Raw genomic sequence first — 13530 nt, 5'->3', positions numbered from 1 at the left:
TGATGTTAGTGTACCAATGGATAGCGCTTCTTATTTGGTTTGAGGTGGGACTGTGTTTCCGGTCGTATTGTCAATGCGATTGCGAAATTAACTACCAGATTGTCGAGCTGGAGAAAAACCACGGATGTCAGCAGTGTACCGTGGAGTTCTGTCTTGGCCAAAATATAGAGCGATGCAAAGACACTGAAAATCGAGACAAAATGTCTGCTTATTGCTTTCGTAAGTATTATGGGTTGAAAACCGTCAATGCTAACCGCCAGAACGCGAATCATACAAAGACTCGGTGATTATCTACGGGTTTTTTGTGGTAATTGCAGGATTATTGGGATACATGGTGGTTAAAAAATGGATCGGTTTATAGAATAGATACAAAATACAAACGAATATCAAGATACCAACACCATTGACCCGGAGCCACAGCTCCAAGGACAATCAAACCTGCGTTTCAGTAGCTGCTCCGGATCGACTCTTTCAACCGGGTAACCGTGAAAATTTCGTAGAAGCGAACAAATTCAAAAAATCTTTCTCTTGTTTTAAAAAAAGGTATTTGTACCAATATATATCTAACTTTGGATATATATAACAGGAACTTCCTACTAGTAGTTCCTTAGAAACGTGTTTGGTCACGTGGAAGTTATCTGAGACCTTTTAATTTCATCAGATCAGTGCTCAGTTGGGAATTTTTCATCTCCCCATTGACAATTTGATCATGTCGAATCCAAATAACGTTCCACCATCTGGAAACACGCATCACCATTATAACTCCAATTACCACAAAAATAGGAGAAACAATGGTAATTACAATAATTACAACCCGTCACACCCCCAACCTCAGTATTACCAACAGCAAGGTTGGCAAGGATATATGCCCCAGCCATACCAGGCGCCACCTCCAGGGTATGCATACAGTTACTATGCTCCATCTCCACAAGGTGTTCCAGGAGGAGCTTACTATGCAGCACCCCCTCCAGGTGCTATTGCCATTAGTCCAACGCTCCCCACATCGGCCACTCACACTCCTGTCGGTAAACCTGCTGGTTTGAGCATTAAGAACAAGAACGGCGAGCCTGTCCAATTCAACAAGGGCCATTCGAAAACAGCTTCGTTCTCGACCTCGTCTTCATCTTCTACCCCGGTTTTGTCGAAAGTCACACCAAACCTACCAGCAGTCCCACCTACAACCGCTTCTGTGCCCATGTCCCCGGTGAAACCCATTGCGACCCCTGTCTCGAAGCCTGCCACTCCTCCGGCTCCTGCACCAGCAAAACCAGCTCAACCAGAAGTCAAGAGAGCAAATGAGGACTTCAAGGCTAAATTCTTGGAACAACTTCGGTTGAAAAATGTCAAAGCCGCCGCAGGAAAGGATAAGCCGCAGGCCGCTCCAGCAGCAGAAACCAAGGAAATCAAGGAAACCAAGACTGAGGTGAAACCAGCCGTCGAGGAAGTCAAAAAGGAGGCACCAGTGACGGAAAAGCCAAAGGAGGTTGTTCCTGAAGTGAAAGAGGAACCTAAACCAGAGGTTGAGGAGGAATCCAAGCCAGAACCTCCAAAGGCTGAAGAACCTAAGGTTGCCGAACCCGCACGTGAGGTTCCAGAAACCGAGCCAATTGTCGAGAAACCTACTGTGTCTGCTTCTACTGTGAAAGAAGAAAAGGGGGTGCCAGAAGAGGTGCCCGCTGAAAAAGCTCCAGCTACCGAATCTGAGACTGTTTCTGAAACCACAGAACTTTCCGCTACTGACTCTGAAGCTCCAATAAAAGAAGAGGGACAGGAAACTCCAGAAACCGAGTCCCCAGGTATAGACAAGTCATACGACATGACCCGCTTTTTCAACCAGATCTCGGAAGCCGTTCCGATTAAAGACATTTATTCTTTCGATTACAGCGAAGGACAAGAGAAGCCTGATCCAAGATTACAAAATCCCTCCAGAAATAAATACAGTCCGCCTTTCCTTCTTCAGTTCCAGCCGGTTTGTCAATTCAGAGTTGACGACGAGTGGGATGCCAAGGTGCGGTCTATAATTGATTTGGTGGGGGCCAAAAAGGATTCACGCGACCGAGGATTCTCTAGATCTGGCAGCCAATTTGGAAGAGGCGGATCGAACATGTCAAACTCCATGCCAAGAACTGCCACCCTTAGAGGTGAGTTCGGATCCAGAAACGGATCAAAGGGTGGTTCCAAGAAGAAGGGTCTTGGATCTCGTGAGAAGAGTCAAAGACAGGGTTCCAAGAAGCCTAGAAGATTCGACGACGACAGGGATGAAGAGGCAGAGCCTCCAAAGCCTGCTGTTGAGGTTAAGCCGTTGGAAAAGTCGGCTAACAGATGGGTCCCAAGATCGCAAAGAAACAAAGAAAAGGAAGTCAAGTATGCTCCAGATGGTGTTACAGTCATTTTAGATTCAGAGACTGTGGAGGCCAAGGTGAAGTCGCATTTGAACAAATTAACGCTCGAGAAGTTCGATACTATTAGTGCAGAAATTATCGCAATTGCCAATCAAGCGCAATGGGAAGACGATGTTACTACTTTGAAACAAGTGATCGAGTTGACCTTTGCCAAGGCTTGTGACGAGCACCTTTGGTCTTCCATGTACGCTAAGTTCTGCTTGCAACTTTGCACAGACATTTCTGAAGAGGTTGAGGACAAGTCGCAACCAAGACCTGAGCACGTTACCAAGCGTGTGTACTCTTCTGGCTTAGTTCGTAAGCTCTTGGTGTCCAGATGTCAATCTGAGTACGAGAAGGGATGGTCTGACAAGTTGCCAACAAACGAGGATGGATCTCCATTGGAGCCAGAGATGATGTCTGACGAGTACTACAAGATGGCTGCTGCCAAGAGAAGAGGTCTTGGACTCGTGAGGTTCATTGGAGAGTTGTACTATTTGAACTTGTTGTCCGAGAAGATTATTATTAGATGTCTTGTTGATCAACTTGCGGACACTGAGACTCCAAGTGAGGATACTCTAGAGACCTTGACCCAATTATTGACCACCACTGGTGCCAAGTTGGATTCCAGCAACAGAGGACCATTGGACTTTGCATTTGAGAAGATCAACTACATCATTAATAACTGCAAGCTGTCGTCGAGAATCAAGTTCAAGCTTATGGACTTAATTGATTTGAGGTCACGCAAGTGGAATGATGCCAAGTTGAATGCTGGTCCTAAGACGATTGCCGAGATTCACGAGGAAGCCGAGGCCAAACGTATTCAAGAGGAGAGAGATGCGATCAGAAGACGGAAGAACGACCCACGTTCTGGTTCTTCGAGATCCAACAGCTCGAGATCGAACTCCAAATGGGGTAACAGCAACCATATTTCATCGAACGACATTTCCAAAGTCGGTGTTGTGAGAAACTCGTCCGAGAGATCGCTTGGGCCTTTCAACAATAAAAAGGGCAAGATGACTCCGTCGAAACCTAATCCACAGCAATTCACCACAGTTCCATCTGCTGGTTCTGGAAACTCTTCTGCTGCTTCCAACTCTCAAAAGGGCACTGCCACCCCGCCAGATGAGCCAAGAGAGGCATCCAAGAACATGTTCGCAGCATTAGGTGACCATGAAGATGACGATAGTGACAAGGAGGTTGAGGACGAGGTTCCTGAGCATGTTGCGGGACAAGACGCCGAGACCGAGGAGCAGCCACAAGCATGAAGGTGAATGAAAAGTTGGAGTCGAATTACCGCACAAATAATTCATGACGTACTTTCATTTAGTTTACAAGACTGGTGAGACTCGCGTTCGTAATTGCAGCATCATTTGGTTATGTTTATTTGTACATTTGATACTATGCCCTATATTTATCACTGTAGCTATTACTATATCATATACTTACTAATGATGGCCTTCCACCATGAGCTGGACAAACTCGTCTGCTGGGTTCTTGCCGAACTTGGCCGTGTCGATGTTGAAGAGCACCTTTTTGATGGACACGTTGATTTTCTCGGATCCGTACGCTGCTTTCAGTTTGCTGATGATTTCTTTTCTTTCGCTCGAGTCGCGTCCAAACGGAGCCAGTTCCATCACTCCGTACAGTTCTTGCAACGAAGTCAGGTTGTTGATGAGAATCTCGTCGTTGAAACAGTTGAGAATGTCCAAACTCTTGAGCAGCTCGTAGTTCGACGACGTGGCCAGGACAATCAGTCTGTGTCCGTCTGGTGGAGACTTTTTGAGTCTCGACATCAACGCTCTCAAGATGACTGGCGAGAAACGAGGCCCGATAGGAACAAAGTCGATCAGCGCCTCGATGTCGTCCACTATAAGAACGTTAAGCGGCGATTTGTATGCGTCTCTGAAAGTGTTGTCGATGAACTGCACTTTGGCAGATTCAGACATCCCGATCATCTCGTCAGCGGTGATGATTCGAATGAACGGGAACTTGGACTCCAAGCCCAAATAGGCCGCAAGAGCAGTTTTTCCCGAGCCTGCTGGTCCATACAGCAACAGAGATGAGAAATTAAACTTCTCCGAGCTCTGTGTCTGCTCCAAAGCACGACGAACACGCTCCATAATATGGTCAATCTTTGGCGAGTACTTCAGAATACCGCCCTTGATACAATCGTGGAGGTCTTCCTCGTGAACACCAAACGCAGGTTTCACTTCGTCAAGAGCACTCAAGAAACAGTTCATGTCCAAAACGGTGTTCTCTAGATCTCCTGTTATCTCTCCAACAGTGCCAACCTTGATGTGCTGGTTCAAAGCAAACGAGGTGGCAGACTTGATCAAACCTTCCAGCTCGGCACCAGAAAAGTTCTTGGTGAGCTCAGCAAGCTTGGTCAAATCAACGTCTTTGCCCAACGACCCGTTCTCCTTCATTTTCTTGGTCTTGATCTCTAAAATCTGTTTTCTACCGTCTGCATCAGGCAAGTGAATCTCCACCTGCACCTCAAATCTACCAGGTCTCAACAAGGCGTCGTCAATCAGGTCTTTTCTATTGGTCATACCGATCACCAAGATATTGTTGAGTTGATCCACACCGTCCATCTTGGCCAACAGCTGGTTAACAACGTTGTCGGCCACACCTGTTCCGTCGCCACGCGATCCACGCTGCTTGAACACGGAGTCCAGCTCGTCAAAGATAATGATGTGCAACGAAGAGCTGTCACCCTTTTGTTTGTATTCTGCTTCGGCGTCTTTGAACAGGTTTCTAATGTTTTCTTCAGAAGAACCAACGTACTTCGACAGGATCTCTGGACCATTGACAATCTTTGGCTCTTTAGCGTTCAACATCTTACCGATTTGACGGGCGATCAATGTTTTACCGGTTCCTGGAGGTCCGTAAAGCAACATACCTTTCACGTGCTGAATACCAAGCTTCTCAATAAGCCCTGGTGGAAAAATACGAGAAGCAAAGGCTCTTCTAAAGATCGAGGTGAACTCTTTGTCCAGACCACCGATTCCCATGTCCTCGAATCTGAAATCCGGACGGATAATTGCGTCCGAGTTTGGACGAGTGCTGGAAGCCTTTAAGTTGACCAATCCGTCTGATCCTTTGAAGAAATTCACCTTGGTATGTTTCACACAGATTCCCTTGTTCATAATATCCGGGGAAGTTGGCACGTCTTCCAGTTGGACCTCTCCAAGATCGATCACCTGGGAAGAAAGAACTCTCACCTCGAAATAGTTGCCCTTGAACTCAAACAGGAGGATTTGTGTTGGTTGTAGGATCTGGCTGTCGAACTTGTGCACAAACGATTCACACATCTCATCTGGATCGTATTGGACGTTGTTTGCGCGGTTTTTGTTCCAAAAGTTGATCTCGACGTTGAGCGTGCCGAGATAAGCACCTTTCTTACCATTGGCGTGGAACAGGTCGTAGTTGGCCACGTTGATCGACTGATCTGTCGACCAGGATCCCCAGAACCGCTGGTTACCGCTCATTCCAATTGTTCCAGGCATTGCCTTCGTGGTCGCAACACAGGTAAAAACAAATTTGCCGTCACAGACCACGTAAGACCCATCTTGGAAGTCCTGGGGAGACACGGCCACGCAATTGGACTTTGCGATTTCGTTGTCCGGAGAATTTTTCACAACGAGCGCGCGCGCGGCAGAGTTGGCATGTCTTCTGAACGGTAGTTTTTCCATCTTGGTGAAAGTGCAAAAGAATGTTCAAACAAGACTTTTGAGTATGTAATCAGATATAAAAATAAGTTTTTGGGGACTAAATTGGAGATTACATAATAATAGTGATTTTGAGTTTGGTAGCAAAATAGCTACCTGATGGTAAATTGCAGGAATTAACCCCAATCGTTGTCAGAAGGGACCACGTAAATCAATTACTTCCCACTCTATCATATTAACGCTGTTGGAACAATTGGCCGAACTGGGATCCCATACCTCCTGATTGTTGGAACTCTGTCATGACAGACTCCAACAGAGTCAAGGCGCTGAGAACACCTATCAAAACGCCAACGGCAAGACCGTTAGAGAGTCCGAATCCCTCTGCGACGCTGGTGACACCGGCAACAATCAAAGCTCCGGTGGTGGCAGCCACAGGAATAATCTTGCCAAGTTCTTTTCCAACAGCAGTGTCTCTGTGACCAATCATGGAAATGTCCTGTTCCTTGAACTGTTTGGCAAGGTCTCTACCAGAAGAGCCCGAAATGTTGCTCCAGGACTTGGCGAACAACACAGACACAATCACAGTGAACAACGAGAAGGTGATTGGTCTTACCAGCAAGTGGATTGGAGAAATGTTCTTTGGAGAAGCAGAAATGAAGTACAAGAATCCACACGTGAGATTATAAGTGGAAGAGGTGAACTCGTCCAGCTTCCATTGTCCAATGTATTTTGCGAATGGAGCAGTGTTGAAAATTCTGGTGACGGCAAAACCAATGATGTTGAGGTTGTACAACACGGCGTAAGTAAACACCAATGGCAAAGCTCCACAATAAAGCAGCTTGATTGGGTACACAGAAGCCATGGATCTAACTTTGGCGGACTTGATTGGGATGTCGACTCTGCAGTTTCCAAAGTAGATAGCCACTCCCAAGGCTGCCAACGCAATGTAGATCTGGGTCAAGTTTGCCAGGTTTTCTCTGGTAAAGGCCTCGTAGATGGCCAATCCAAACGACTTATTTCTGATGTTTCTGATGAGTTGCACCAAAGCACCGTGAGATTCCCAGCCTCTGGAAGTGACAGAGGTGGTTATACCAACGAAAGAGGTAGCGAACTGAGTAGCAGACCACGCAGTACTCAAGGCCAAAATACCAGGACCAAACCCGTAGCCCTTGTCGAGCAGTTCCACCAAAAGAGCGGTGATCAGAGCCATGAAAGACAGCTGAACAATGTAGGTGAGTCTTCCCCAAATTGGCACCGACTCCTGGGAGGTAAACTGGTCAACAGGGTCAAAGTAGCCGGCAAAGGTGAGCAAGACAGAGTACACCACGGCAATGAGCACAGCGGTCAGCTTCTGCCAAGATTGGAACAATTCTCTGTCGGTTCTGGATTCAAAGCTGACTTTCACAATCTTCAAACCAGCCAATATCTGCCACAAGAAACCAGCAGTGACAATAGGCAACAGACCGAATTCCAAGGCTGTACCTGCTTGGGAAGCAAACGGGGTACGTAGCCAAGTGAAAGGGTCGGCTAGACGGCCCTGTGAAACATTGCTTAGCGGCAAACTAGCAAGAAGATAAACAGCGACCGAGGCGACGGTGTAGACGATTTTCTCGTCAAACCCGATTTTTTGGTATGGGAATTCGACTTCTGGAAGAAGCGAAACAAAAGGTTTAGCAAGGTCCAATAAACGGACTGCGAGTTAGTGGAAATTGTAAACTGAAAGAGTACTTACTGCCACTCATTAACAAAATGTCCAACTTGAACGATTGTTTTAATTTTTCGTCGAGTGAAAAATGTTAGTTTGCGGTCGATCGTCCTGGTTGATAAATTATGGATCATTCTAAACAGCCCGAGGTGGATTCCCAGATCGATTACGATGCTGCGATCCGTTACTGGACCGGAGTGGAACCCACTGTGGATGGAGTTCTTGGTGGATTTGGCGAGCGTACCAGCGTTCCCAAGGCAGACGTTGTTGGGTCGATGAGTTTCATTCGTAAACTCAAGTCGCGGTTTTCTTGTGAGCCAGGCAAAATCAAGTACGGGCTCGATTTCGGAGCCGGTATTGGTCGTGTTACTAGAGATTTCCTGAACAAAGTGTGCGACAAGGTGGACTTGCTCGAACCTGTCGAGCCGTTCGTTTACCAGATGCGCAAAGAGTTGGCTCCACTAGTTCAGGCTGGCAAAATTGGAGACATCTACGAGATCCCAATGCAGGACTGGATCCCACAGGAACACGGTAAGTACTACCTGTTGTGGTGCCAGTGGTGTTGTGGCCACTTGCCAGACGATGCATTCTTGGTCTGGCTCGACCGGTGTAAGGATGCGCTACAGGAGGACGGACTGTTGGTAGTGAAGGAGAACAACGTTATTGGCGATGAGGACGTGTATGACCCGGAGGACTCGAGCAAAACACGGACCGACGAGAACTTCCGCGCGTTGTTTGCCAAAGCGGGATGGAAGCTGATTGCTACAGATTTACAAAAAGGAGTTCCAAAAGAATTATATCCGATCAGAATGTATGCATTAAAGAAATAGATACCGCGACTAGTTGTTAGTAAATCCACTCTCAGATAGGGGTGAAAGACTTTGATGGTAAGTTTTTATCTTCATGACGATCAGTTGAACTATGCATTAAGATAAATCATCATTAAGGGACTTACTTGGAGGAGGAATACCGTTGGTGAAAAATATTCAGCGAAGAAAAAAAAATTATAGCTTTAAAAAACTTTAATGAGTGTTCCATTGGAGCACGGGAATATTTTAAAACATAAAAATGGAGAGCTGAGATCGAAAGTGGCTGGAGCCAGTCGGATACATGTTTATGATTTTGACAATTCGTTATTTTATTCTCCGTTGCCCAATCCGATGTTATTCAATGCCGAGTCCATTGAGCTGCTAACTAAGAATCCAGACCCTATGTCTAAGTACAATTGGTTTTCCAATGTTCAGATTTTGCAGGAAGTTAGGAAAAACGTTAGTGGTGAGGAATTGTGGAGCAGCATTTTATCTCAATTGGTTGTGAATTCCCATAAAAACCAGGATACTCTCACAATTCTTTCTGTTACTAGAATTCCTGAACTATTTGCTTCAATTATTTTGGACTTGCTCCGGTCCGTTCAACTGGACACCAAATTCGACTGTATATTGGTCAACGAAGACCCAAACTATTTGGATTGGGTCATCTCTGCGACTGCATCGAGTTTTGTCGGAATCCAGGAGATCTCGTACTATTCTCCAACTAACCAATTGAACATTTCTGGAGTCAGATGTTTAAACATCAAAGTCCCGTTCCAAACGTCGTACTTGCTTCCTCAGACCGAAGTTTCGACCGTTCATGAGATGCTTATAGGTGAACCGTTTGAGCTGCGTCGAAGCATCTTCTGGTCGTTCTACATGTTGAGTCCCGACTCGCGTCAGGAGGTGCTACGCAGAACCGTGACAGAAGAATTTATTCCTAGCGAGGACAGAGAAGAGCTGGTGTTTGAGGCGGAAGGAGTGCTGATCGGCAAGAACCAGCTGTCCCAGGCAAAACTGGAGGAGCTGGGTGGACTGTCCAAGAAGGTTGTGTTGGGCGCACTTAGTTTTGGAAGCATCAAGGGCAGGATCTATGCCATGCGAGTGTTGATAAACGACTCAAACGCACAATCTCAAACATACTTGCAACCACCGGCGATTGTGATTGCACGAAAGCCAGATGTTCTTCTCAAGGAAGTGGAAGAAATCACCAACTGGGAAATCACGCGCGATTTGTTCAGATTGGACGCCCAGATCGAATACAAACAGATCTTCAAGATCCAGAGCGAGAAAAGTAAATAGTGTACGCGAAAAAATAAATCAATAAATAATATCTGCATGGGACAGGGAGACCGTGTTCTGGACAGGGCCTGGAGTCGTTTTACGACGTCCGACCGGCTACCTATCACAGACACAGGTGCGCTTATTGATGAGATCGAACAGATATGGGGACAGACTCTTCTTTCGGCAGATTACAAGGCATTCTGGGTAGACACCATTCTGGAGCATCCCAGAAGAAGTTTGACCAAAGAGGAGTTTCTGACTCTATTCAGAATGCTTTTTGAAGTTGAATTCCAGGATTTGTTTGATTCAGATACAAATATTACGAAAAGAACCGATACACGAACTGTAAATACAGAAGCCTTATCAAAGTTATCGCTGGCTGAACAGAAACAGCGCCTGTTTCACAAAATCAGCATTCTCAAGGGAACACTGAACGCACAACGGAAACGAAGCTCCAACGCGGACCGCACGTTGGAATTGGAGCTCAACAAGCGGTTGGTGGATTGTTACGAGACTCTGGTTCAGTTGTATGACGAGACACCAATTGGACTTGAGTCGACCGATCCGGAGCTCGTGGCGGTGGTTCGACGACAAGAGGAGCTGCTGGTGAGGTTCCAGCGCAAATTGCGTCGAACAGCGAAAATCAAGCTCTGGAAACGATATTTGTGGATAATCGTGACACTGGCCACTGTGTTTGCTATCACATCGTACGTTCTTGGGCTGCTTGCAGACTTGCCTGCGTCCACCGACGACGATCTCGTTCCCAACGGGTACCGGCGATTGCCTAACCGATTTTTCGATTCGCTGAATCCGCTGGATATGGTGATCTACTCTATATTTGAGTGGCTAGGATATGTATAATTAATACTCCCAGGTTTTGCAATCTGTGCACAGTTCTGGATCATCTTTTTGTTCCTCGTGATGGTTTGTCTGTAATCTGCCGCCATTTTTATTTGGCTTGTCGATATGGCTCAACTTGAGCTCCGGATACAAGTGGTCTCTAATCCGCTGTTTCAAAATCTTGGAGTCCGGGAACCCCTCGTCAACAACGCGGTCCCAAATCACGGTCCAGTCGTCGGATTCGGACTTTTTCACCGCAACCTTGAAAGTCCCGGCCACAAGTGATGGAGAAAGTGTCACGCTATTGACCGTCAAGGTTGTCTCGTTCTCATCAATAGCCTTGGAAGAAAACGTTTGCAAGATCTCCTGCTGGTACCACGCAGCACGGAGCATCCATTTGCACTTGACACAGTAAGAAATGTTGACCGCCGGATACATTCAAATAGGCTATCTAAATATTGCGGGGGCAGGCTTTATTAGTGGAAGAGAAAAAATGCGGGTGAATTAATTGCAAATATATATTCTCGCAGCTGGGGATTATTCTTCCCGCCCAAATATGGTTTGCGATTCTATCACGTACCACCCAACACTTACAAGACTGATCAACTTCTTGGAGACAAACAATGGAAGGGATAAACTGTTAAGGACGCTCCAATATTTGGCCAGATTGGTTTCTTTCTATCTTCTAAAGACCGGTTCTGGTGTCAATAGCTACTATCTGGCACGCAGAATTCAGGATCTTTTTGTGTTAAGTAGAAAGCCCTTGAGAGCTTTCAAACCTTTGAGACATCTCAAAACATTGTCAATCACCCTGGATAACGAATTGGAAGACTCCTACACCAAAACCTTGGAAACCGTTAAACAGGCAGGATACTCTCTTTACTACGGATTCGACTCCATCTACTGGCTCAAGCTACTAGGACTTTTGAAAAACAAAAACGGAAAGCTTGTGCGCAAGATCGAACAGGTTTGCAGCTTCTTCTGGCTCATAGCTCTTGTTTCTGGGCTGCTTCAGAACCTGCGTCAACTCAGAGTGTCATACCATAAAAAACAGGCTCTGCTTAAAGAGCTCACCTCTTCTGAGAACAAAGACCCATTGGACGAGAAAGTCAACCTTGAAAAACAAAAGGAGACTCTTGAAACGCAAAACACGCTGCTGTCAAGAGCCAAGAGAGAAGCGTTTGTGCGCATCCTGGACTCCATTGTTGCTCTCAACAGTTTTGGCTCTGCCCGTATCAACGACGGCGTTGCTGGCGGAGCAGGAATCATCACCAGTGTTCTCCAGTTACAAGATCTATGGAAAAACACCAACGTGAAAGAAACAACCGAAATATGAAAACTCTTATTTTTGTCTTTTGATTACTATATTTACAGGTCTAATTTGAGTTTGCGACGCGAATTCTTCTTGTCCTTCAACTTACGTTTTGTCTGTATTCGGATTTCGTGTTCTTTCTTGTGTAATTCGTCCCACCGATCAATGGTCGCTTGGTCGGTTTCTTTTTTCTGGCTCCCACATCTCTGCACCGCACTCACAAACTTGTCTAGGCATTCCATCACGTTCTTCTGTCTGTATCTTGTAGTATCGCTCATAATCAACACGTCTCCCGAGCCGGTGAAGAACGGGAACCGGAAGTTTTCTGGACAAGTCTGGTCTTTGTAGTTTTTCATGAGCTGGTCGAAAACAATAGGATCAATCCATTTACCTCGAGCTTCATGCCATTTTTTAGATGGTAATCGCAAAACAGCCTTGGACTCGGTTCTATTGACATGTTGACCCCCAGGACCGGAAGATCTGGCGTACGTCACCGTGAAATGGCGCAGAATGCTACTGTCTGCTCGAAACGGCGGCCAACTGGCCCCACTGTACATCCTCACCAGTCTGGGCCACATAAAAAAATCTAGACATTATTTCCAGGCTGTGTTGACTTAATTTTTGGACCAGTTTGATGTCGACCGCTGTTTTCCCCATCTTTAGGCATCAGATCTCGCTATGGCTGGTTCCGTCTGTGTTTTCCATTGTGTCAATCTTCATGGAAGTTGCATGGACGCCTTTCCATCGTCAGTTTCATTCGCAGGACATGCGAATTAGCTATCCGTTTACTCCAGACTCCATTCCAGACTCCACGATGGGCTTCTACGTGATGCTGTGTCCTTGGATGTTGATTTTACTGGACATTGTCATTAGAAACAAAAGAAATATACGCGGCCAATTCAGAAGCGTTTTCAATTTGGGAAATACAGCGCTTTTGGGTTTGTCAATCTCATTAACATTGACGCTATTTTTAACTGAGGTCCTTAAACTCAAGGTTGGAAGATTAAGACCCGACTTCCTGTCCAGATGCGGTTTACCAGAAGAATTGCAACAAACACCTGGTCTCTACACAATTGAGTTTTGTACGGCCCCTTACGGAAAAAGAATCCTGGAAGACGCATTTAAATCATGGCCTTCTGGCCACTCCTCAATGACATGGTCGGGTCTATCGTACACCACCCTCTGGTTTGCTGGCCAATACAAACTTTTTCTGGGAAAACCAGGATTCCGCATTACAAAGTTTGCGCTGCTTGCTCCGCTGCTATTAGCTCTGCACATCTGTATCAGCCGGTCACAAGACTATAAACACGACTTTATCGATATCAGCTGCGGGTCTGTGCTGGGTTTTTCCATTTCATGGTGGACCTATAAACAGTTTTTCCCTCCACTCAACTCCGAGGAATGCGACGTTCCCCTGTTGGAATTGGGACCACCCCAGCAGTCGTCGTCAGTCTCAGTGCTACCTGTTTGAGTGCGGCTACTTTAGTAAAAATTCCAATTAGGTAATCAATCGCAACGAGCTGAA

The 13530-nt window shown here is 46.1% G+C and overlaps 14 protein-coding genes across 14 annotated transcripts; 9 read left to right on the top strand and 5 right to left on the bottom strand.

The window, feature by feature from the left end:
• Positions 1-709: 709 nt before the first annotated feature.
• OGAPHI_002366 (uncharacterized protein) lies at positions 710-3649 on the top strand (the record flags this gene model as incomplete). Its single annotated transcript, XM_046203228.1, has 1 exon — positions 710-3649. One exon carries the CDS (start codon positions 710-712, stop codon positions 3647-3649), a length of 2940 nt encoding a protein of 979 aa, XP_046063026.1.
• OGAPHI_002367 (uncharacterized protein) lies at positions 1012-1866 on the bottom strand (the record flags this gene model as incomplete). The annotated part of the gene is made up of 2 exons (XM_046203229.1): positions 1012-1253; positions 1329-1866. 2 exons carry the CDS (start codon positions 1864-1866, stop codon positions 1012-1014), a joined length of 780 nt encoding a protein of 259 aa, XP_046063027.1.
• A 180-nt stretch (positions 3650-3829) lies between the features above and the next one.
• Positions 3830-6079, bottom strand: OGAPHI_002363 (uncharacterized protein; the record flags this gene model as incomplete). Its single annotated transcript, XM_046203225.1, has 1 exon — positions 3830-6079. One exon carries the CDS (start codon positions 6077-6079, stop codon positions 3830-3832), a length of 2250 nt encoding a protein of 749 aa, XP_046063023.1.
• OGAPHI_002365 (uncharacterized protein) lies at positions 4191-4394 on the top strand (the record flags this gene model as incomplete). The annotated part of the gene is made up of 1 exon (XM_046203227.1): positions 4191-4394. One exon carries the CDS (start codon positions 4191-4193, stop codon positions 4392-4394), a length of 204 nt encoding a protein of 67 aa, XP_046063025.1.
• Positions 4623-4865, top strand: OGAPHI_002364 (uncharacterized protein; the record flags this gene model as incomplete). The annotated part of the gene is made up of 1 exon (XM_046203226.1): positions 4623-4865. One exon carries the CDS (start codon positions 4623-4625, stop codon positions 4863-4865), a length of 243 nt encoding a protein of 80 aa, XP_046063024.1.
• OGAPHI_002362 (uncharacterized protein) lies at positions 5397-7565 on the top strand (the record flags this gene model as incomplete). The annotated part of the gene is made up of 3 exons (XM_046203224.1): positions 5397-5504; positions 5765-6066; positions 6362-7565. 3 exons carry the CDS (start codon positions 5397-5399, stop codon positions 7563-7565), a joined length of 1614 nt encoding a protein of 537 aa, XP_046063022.1.
• Positions 6291-8348, bottom strand: OGAPHI_002361 (uncharacterized protein; the record flags this gene model as incomplete). The annotated part of the gene is made up of 2 exons (XM_046203223.1): positions 6291-7747; positions 8198-8348. 2 exons carry the CDS (start codon positions 8346-8348, stop codon positions 6291-6293), a joined length of 1608 nt encoding a protein of 535 aa, XP_046063021.1.
• On the top strand, positions 7886-8590 carry OGAPHI_002360 (uncharacterized protein; the record flags this gene model as incomplete). The annotated part of the gene is made up of 1 exon (XM_046203222.1): positions 7886-8590. One exon carries the CDS (start codon positions 7886-7888, stop codon positions 8588-8590), a length of 705 nt encoding a protein of 234 aa, XP_046063020.1.
• A 195-nt stretch (positions 8591-8785) lies between these two features.
• Positions 8786-9871, top strand: OGAPHI_002359 (uncharacterized protein; the record flags this gene model as incomplete). Its single annotated transcript, XM_046203221.1, has 1 exon — positions 8786-9871. One exon carries the CDS (start codon positions 8786-8788, stop codon positions 9869-9871), a length of 1086 nt encoding a protein of 361 aa, XP_046063019.1.
• Positions 9872-9907: 36 nt separating this feature from the next.
• Positions 9908-10714, top strand: OGAPHI_002358 (uncharacterized protein; the record flags this gene model as incomplete). The annotated part of the gene is made up of 1 exon (XM_046203220.1): positions 9908-10714. One exon carries the CDS (start codon positions 9908-9910, stop codon positions 10712-10714), a length of 807 nt encoding a protein of 268 aa, XP_046063018.1.
• On the bottom strand, positions 10715-11131 carry OGAPHI_002357 (uncharacterized protein; the record flags this gene model as incomplete). The annotated part of the gene is made up of 1 exon (XM_046203218.1): positions 10715-11131. The coding sequence occupies one exon, from the start codon at positions 11129-11131 to the stop codon at positions 10715-10717; it is 417 nt and encodes a 138-aa protein (XP_046063017.1).
• A 118-nt stretch (positions 11132-11249) lies between these two features.
• Positions 11250-12029, top strand: OGAPHI_002356 (uncharacterized protein; the record flags this gene model as incomplete). The annotated part of the gene is made up of 1 exon (XM_046203217.1): positions 11250-12029. The coding sequence occupies one exon, from the start codon at positions 11250-11252 to the stop codon at positions 12027-12029; it is 780 nt and encodes a 259-aa protein (XP_046063016.1).
• A 32-nt stretch (positions 12030-12061) lies between these two features.
• OGAPHI_002355 (uncharacterized protein) lies at positions 12062-12583 on the bottom strand (the record flags this gene model as incomplete). Its single annotated transcript, XM_046203216.1, has 1 exon — positions 12062-12583. The coding sequence occupies one exon, from the start codon at positions 12581-12583 to the stop codon at positions 12062-12064; it is 522 nt and encodes a 173-aa protein (XP_046063015.1).
• A 56-nt stretch (positions 12584-12639) lies between these two features.
• Positions 12640-13476, top strand: OGAPHI_002354 (uncharacterized protein; the record flags this gene model as incomplete). Its single annotated transcript, XM_046203215.1, has 1 exon — positions 12640-13476. One exon carries the CDS (start codon positions 12640-12642, stop codon positions 13474-13476), a length of 837 nt encoding a protein of 278 aa, XP_046063014.1.
• Positions 13477-13530: the final 54 nt, after the last annotated feature.

The sequence above is a fragment of the Ogataea philodendri genome, assembly GCF_020536065.1.
Source record: "Ogataea philodendri strain CBS6075 chromosome Unknown scaffold1, whole genome shotgun sequence".
In the NCBI taxonomy this organism is placed as follows: Eukaryota; Fungi; Ascomycota; class Pichiomycetes; order Pichiales; family Pichiaceae; genus Ogataea; species Ogataea philodendri.
Note: the sequence above shows the minus strand (reverse complement) of the source record. Positions and strands in the feature narration are given on the sequence as shown.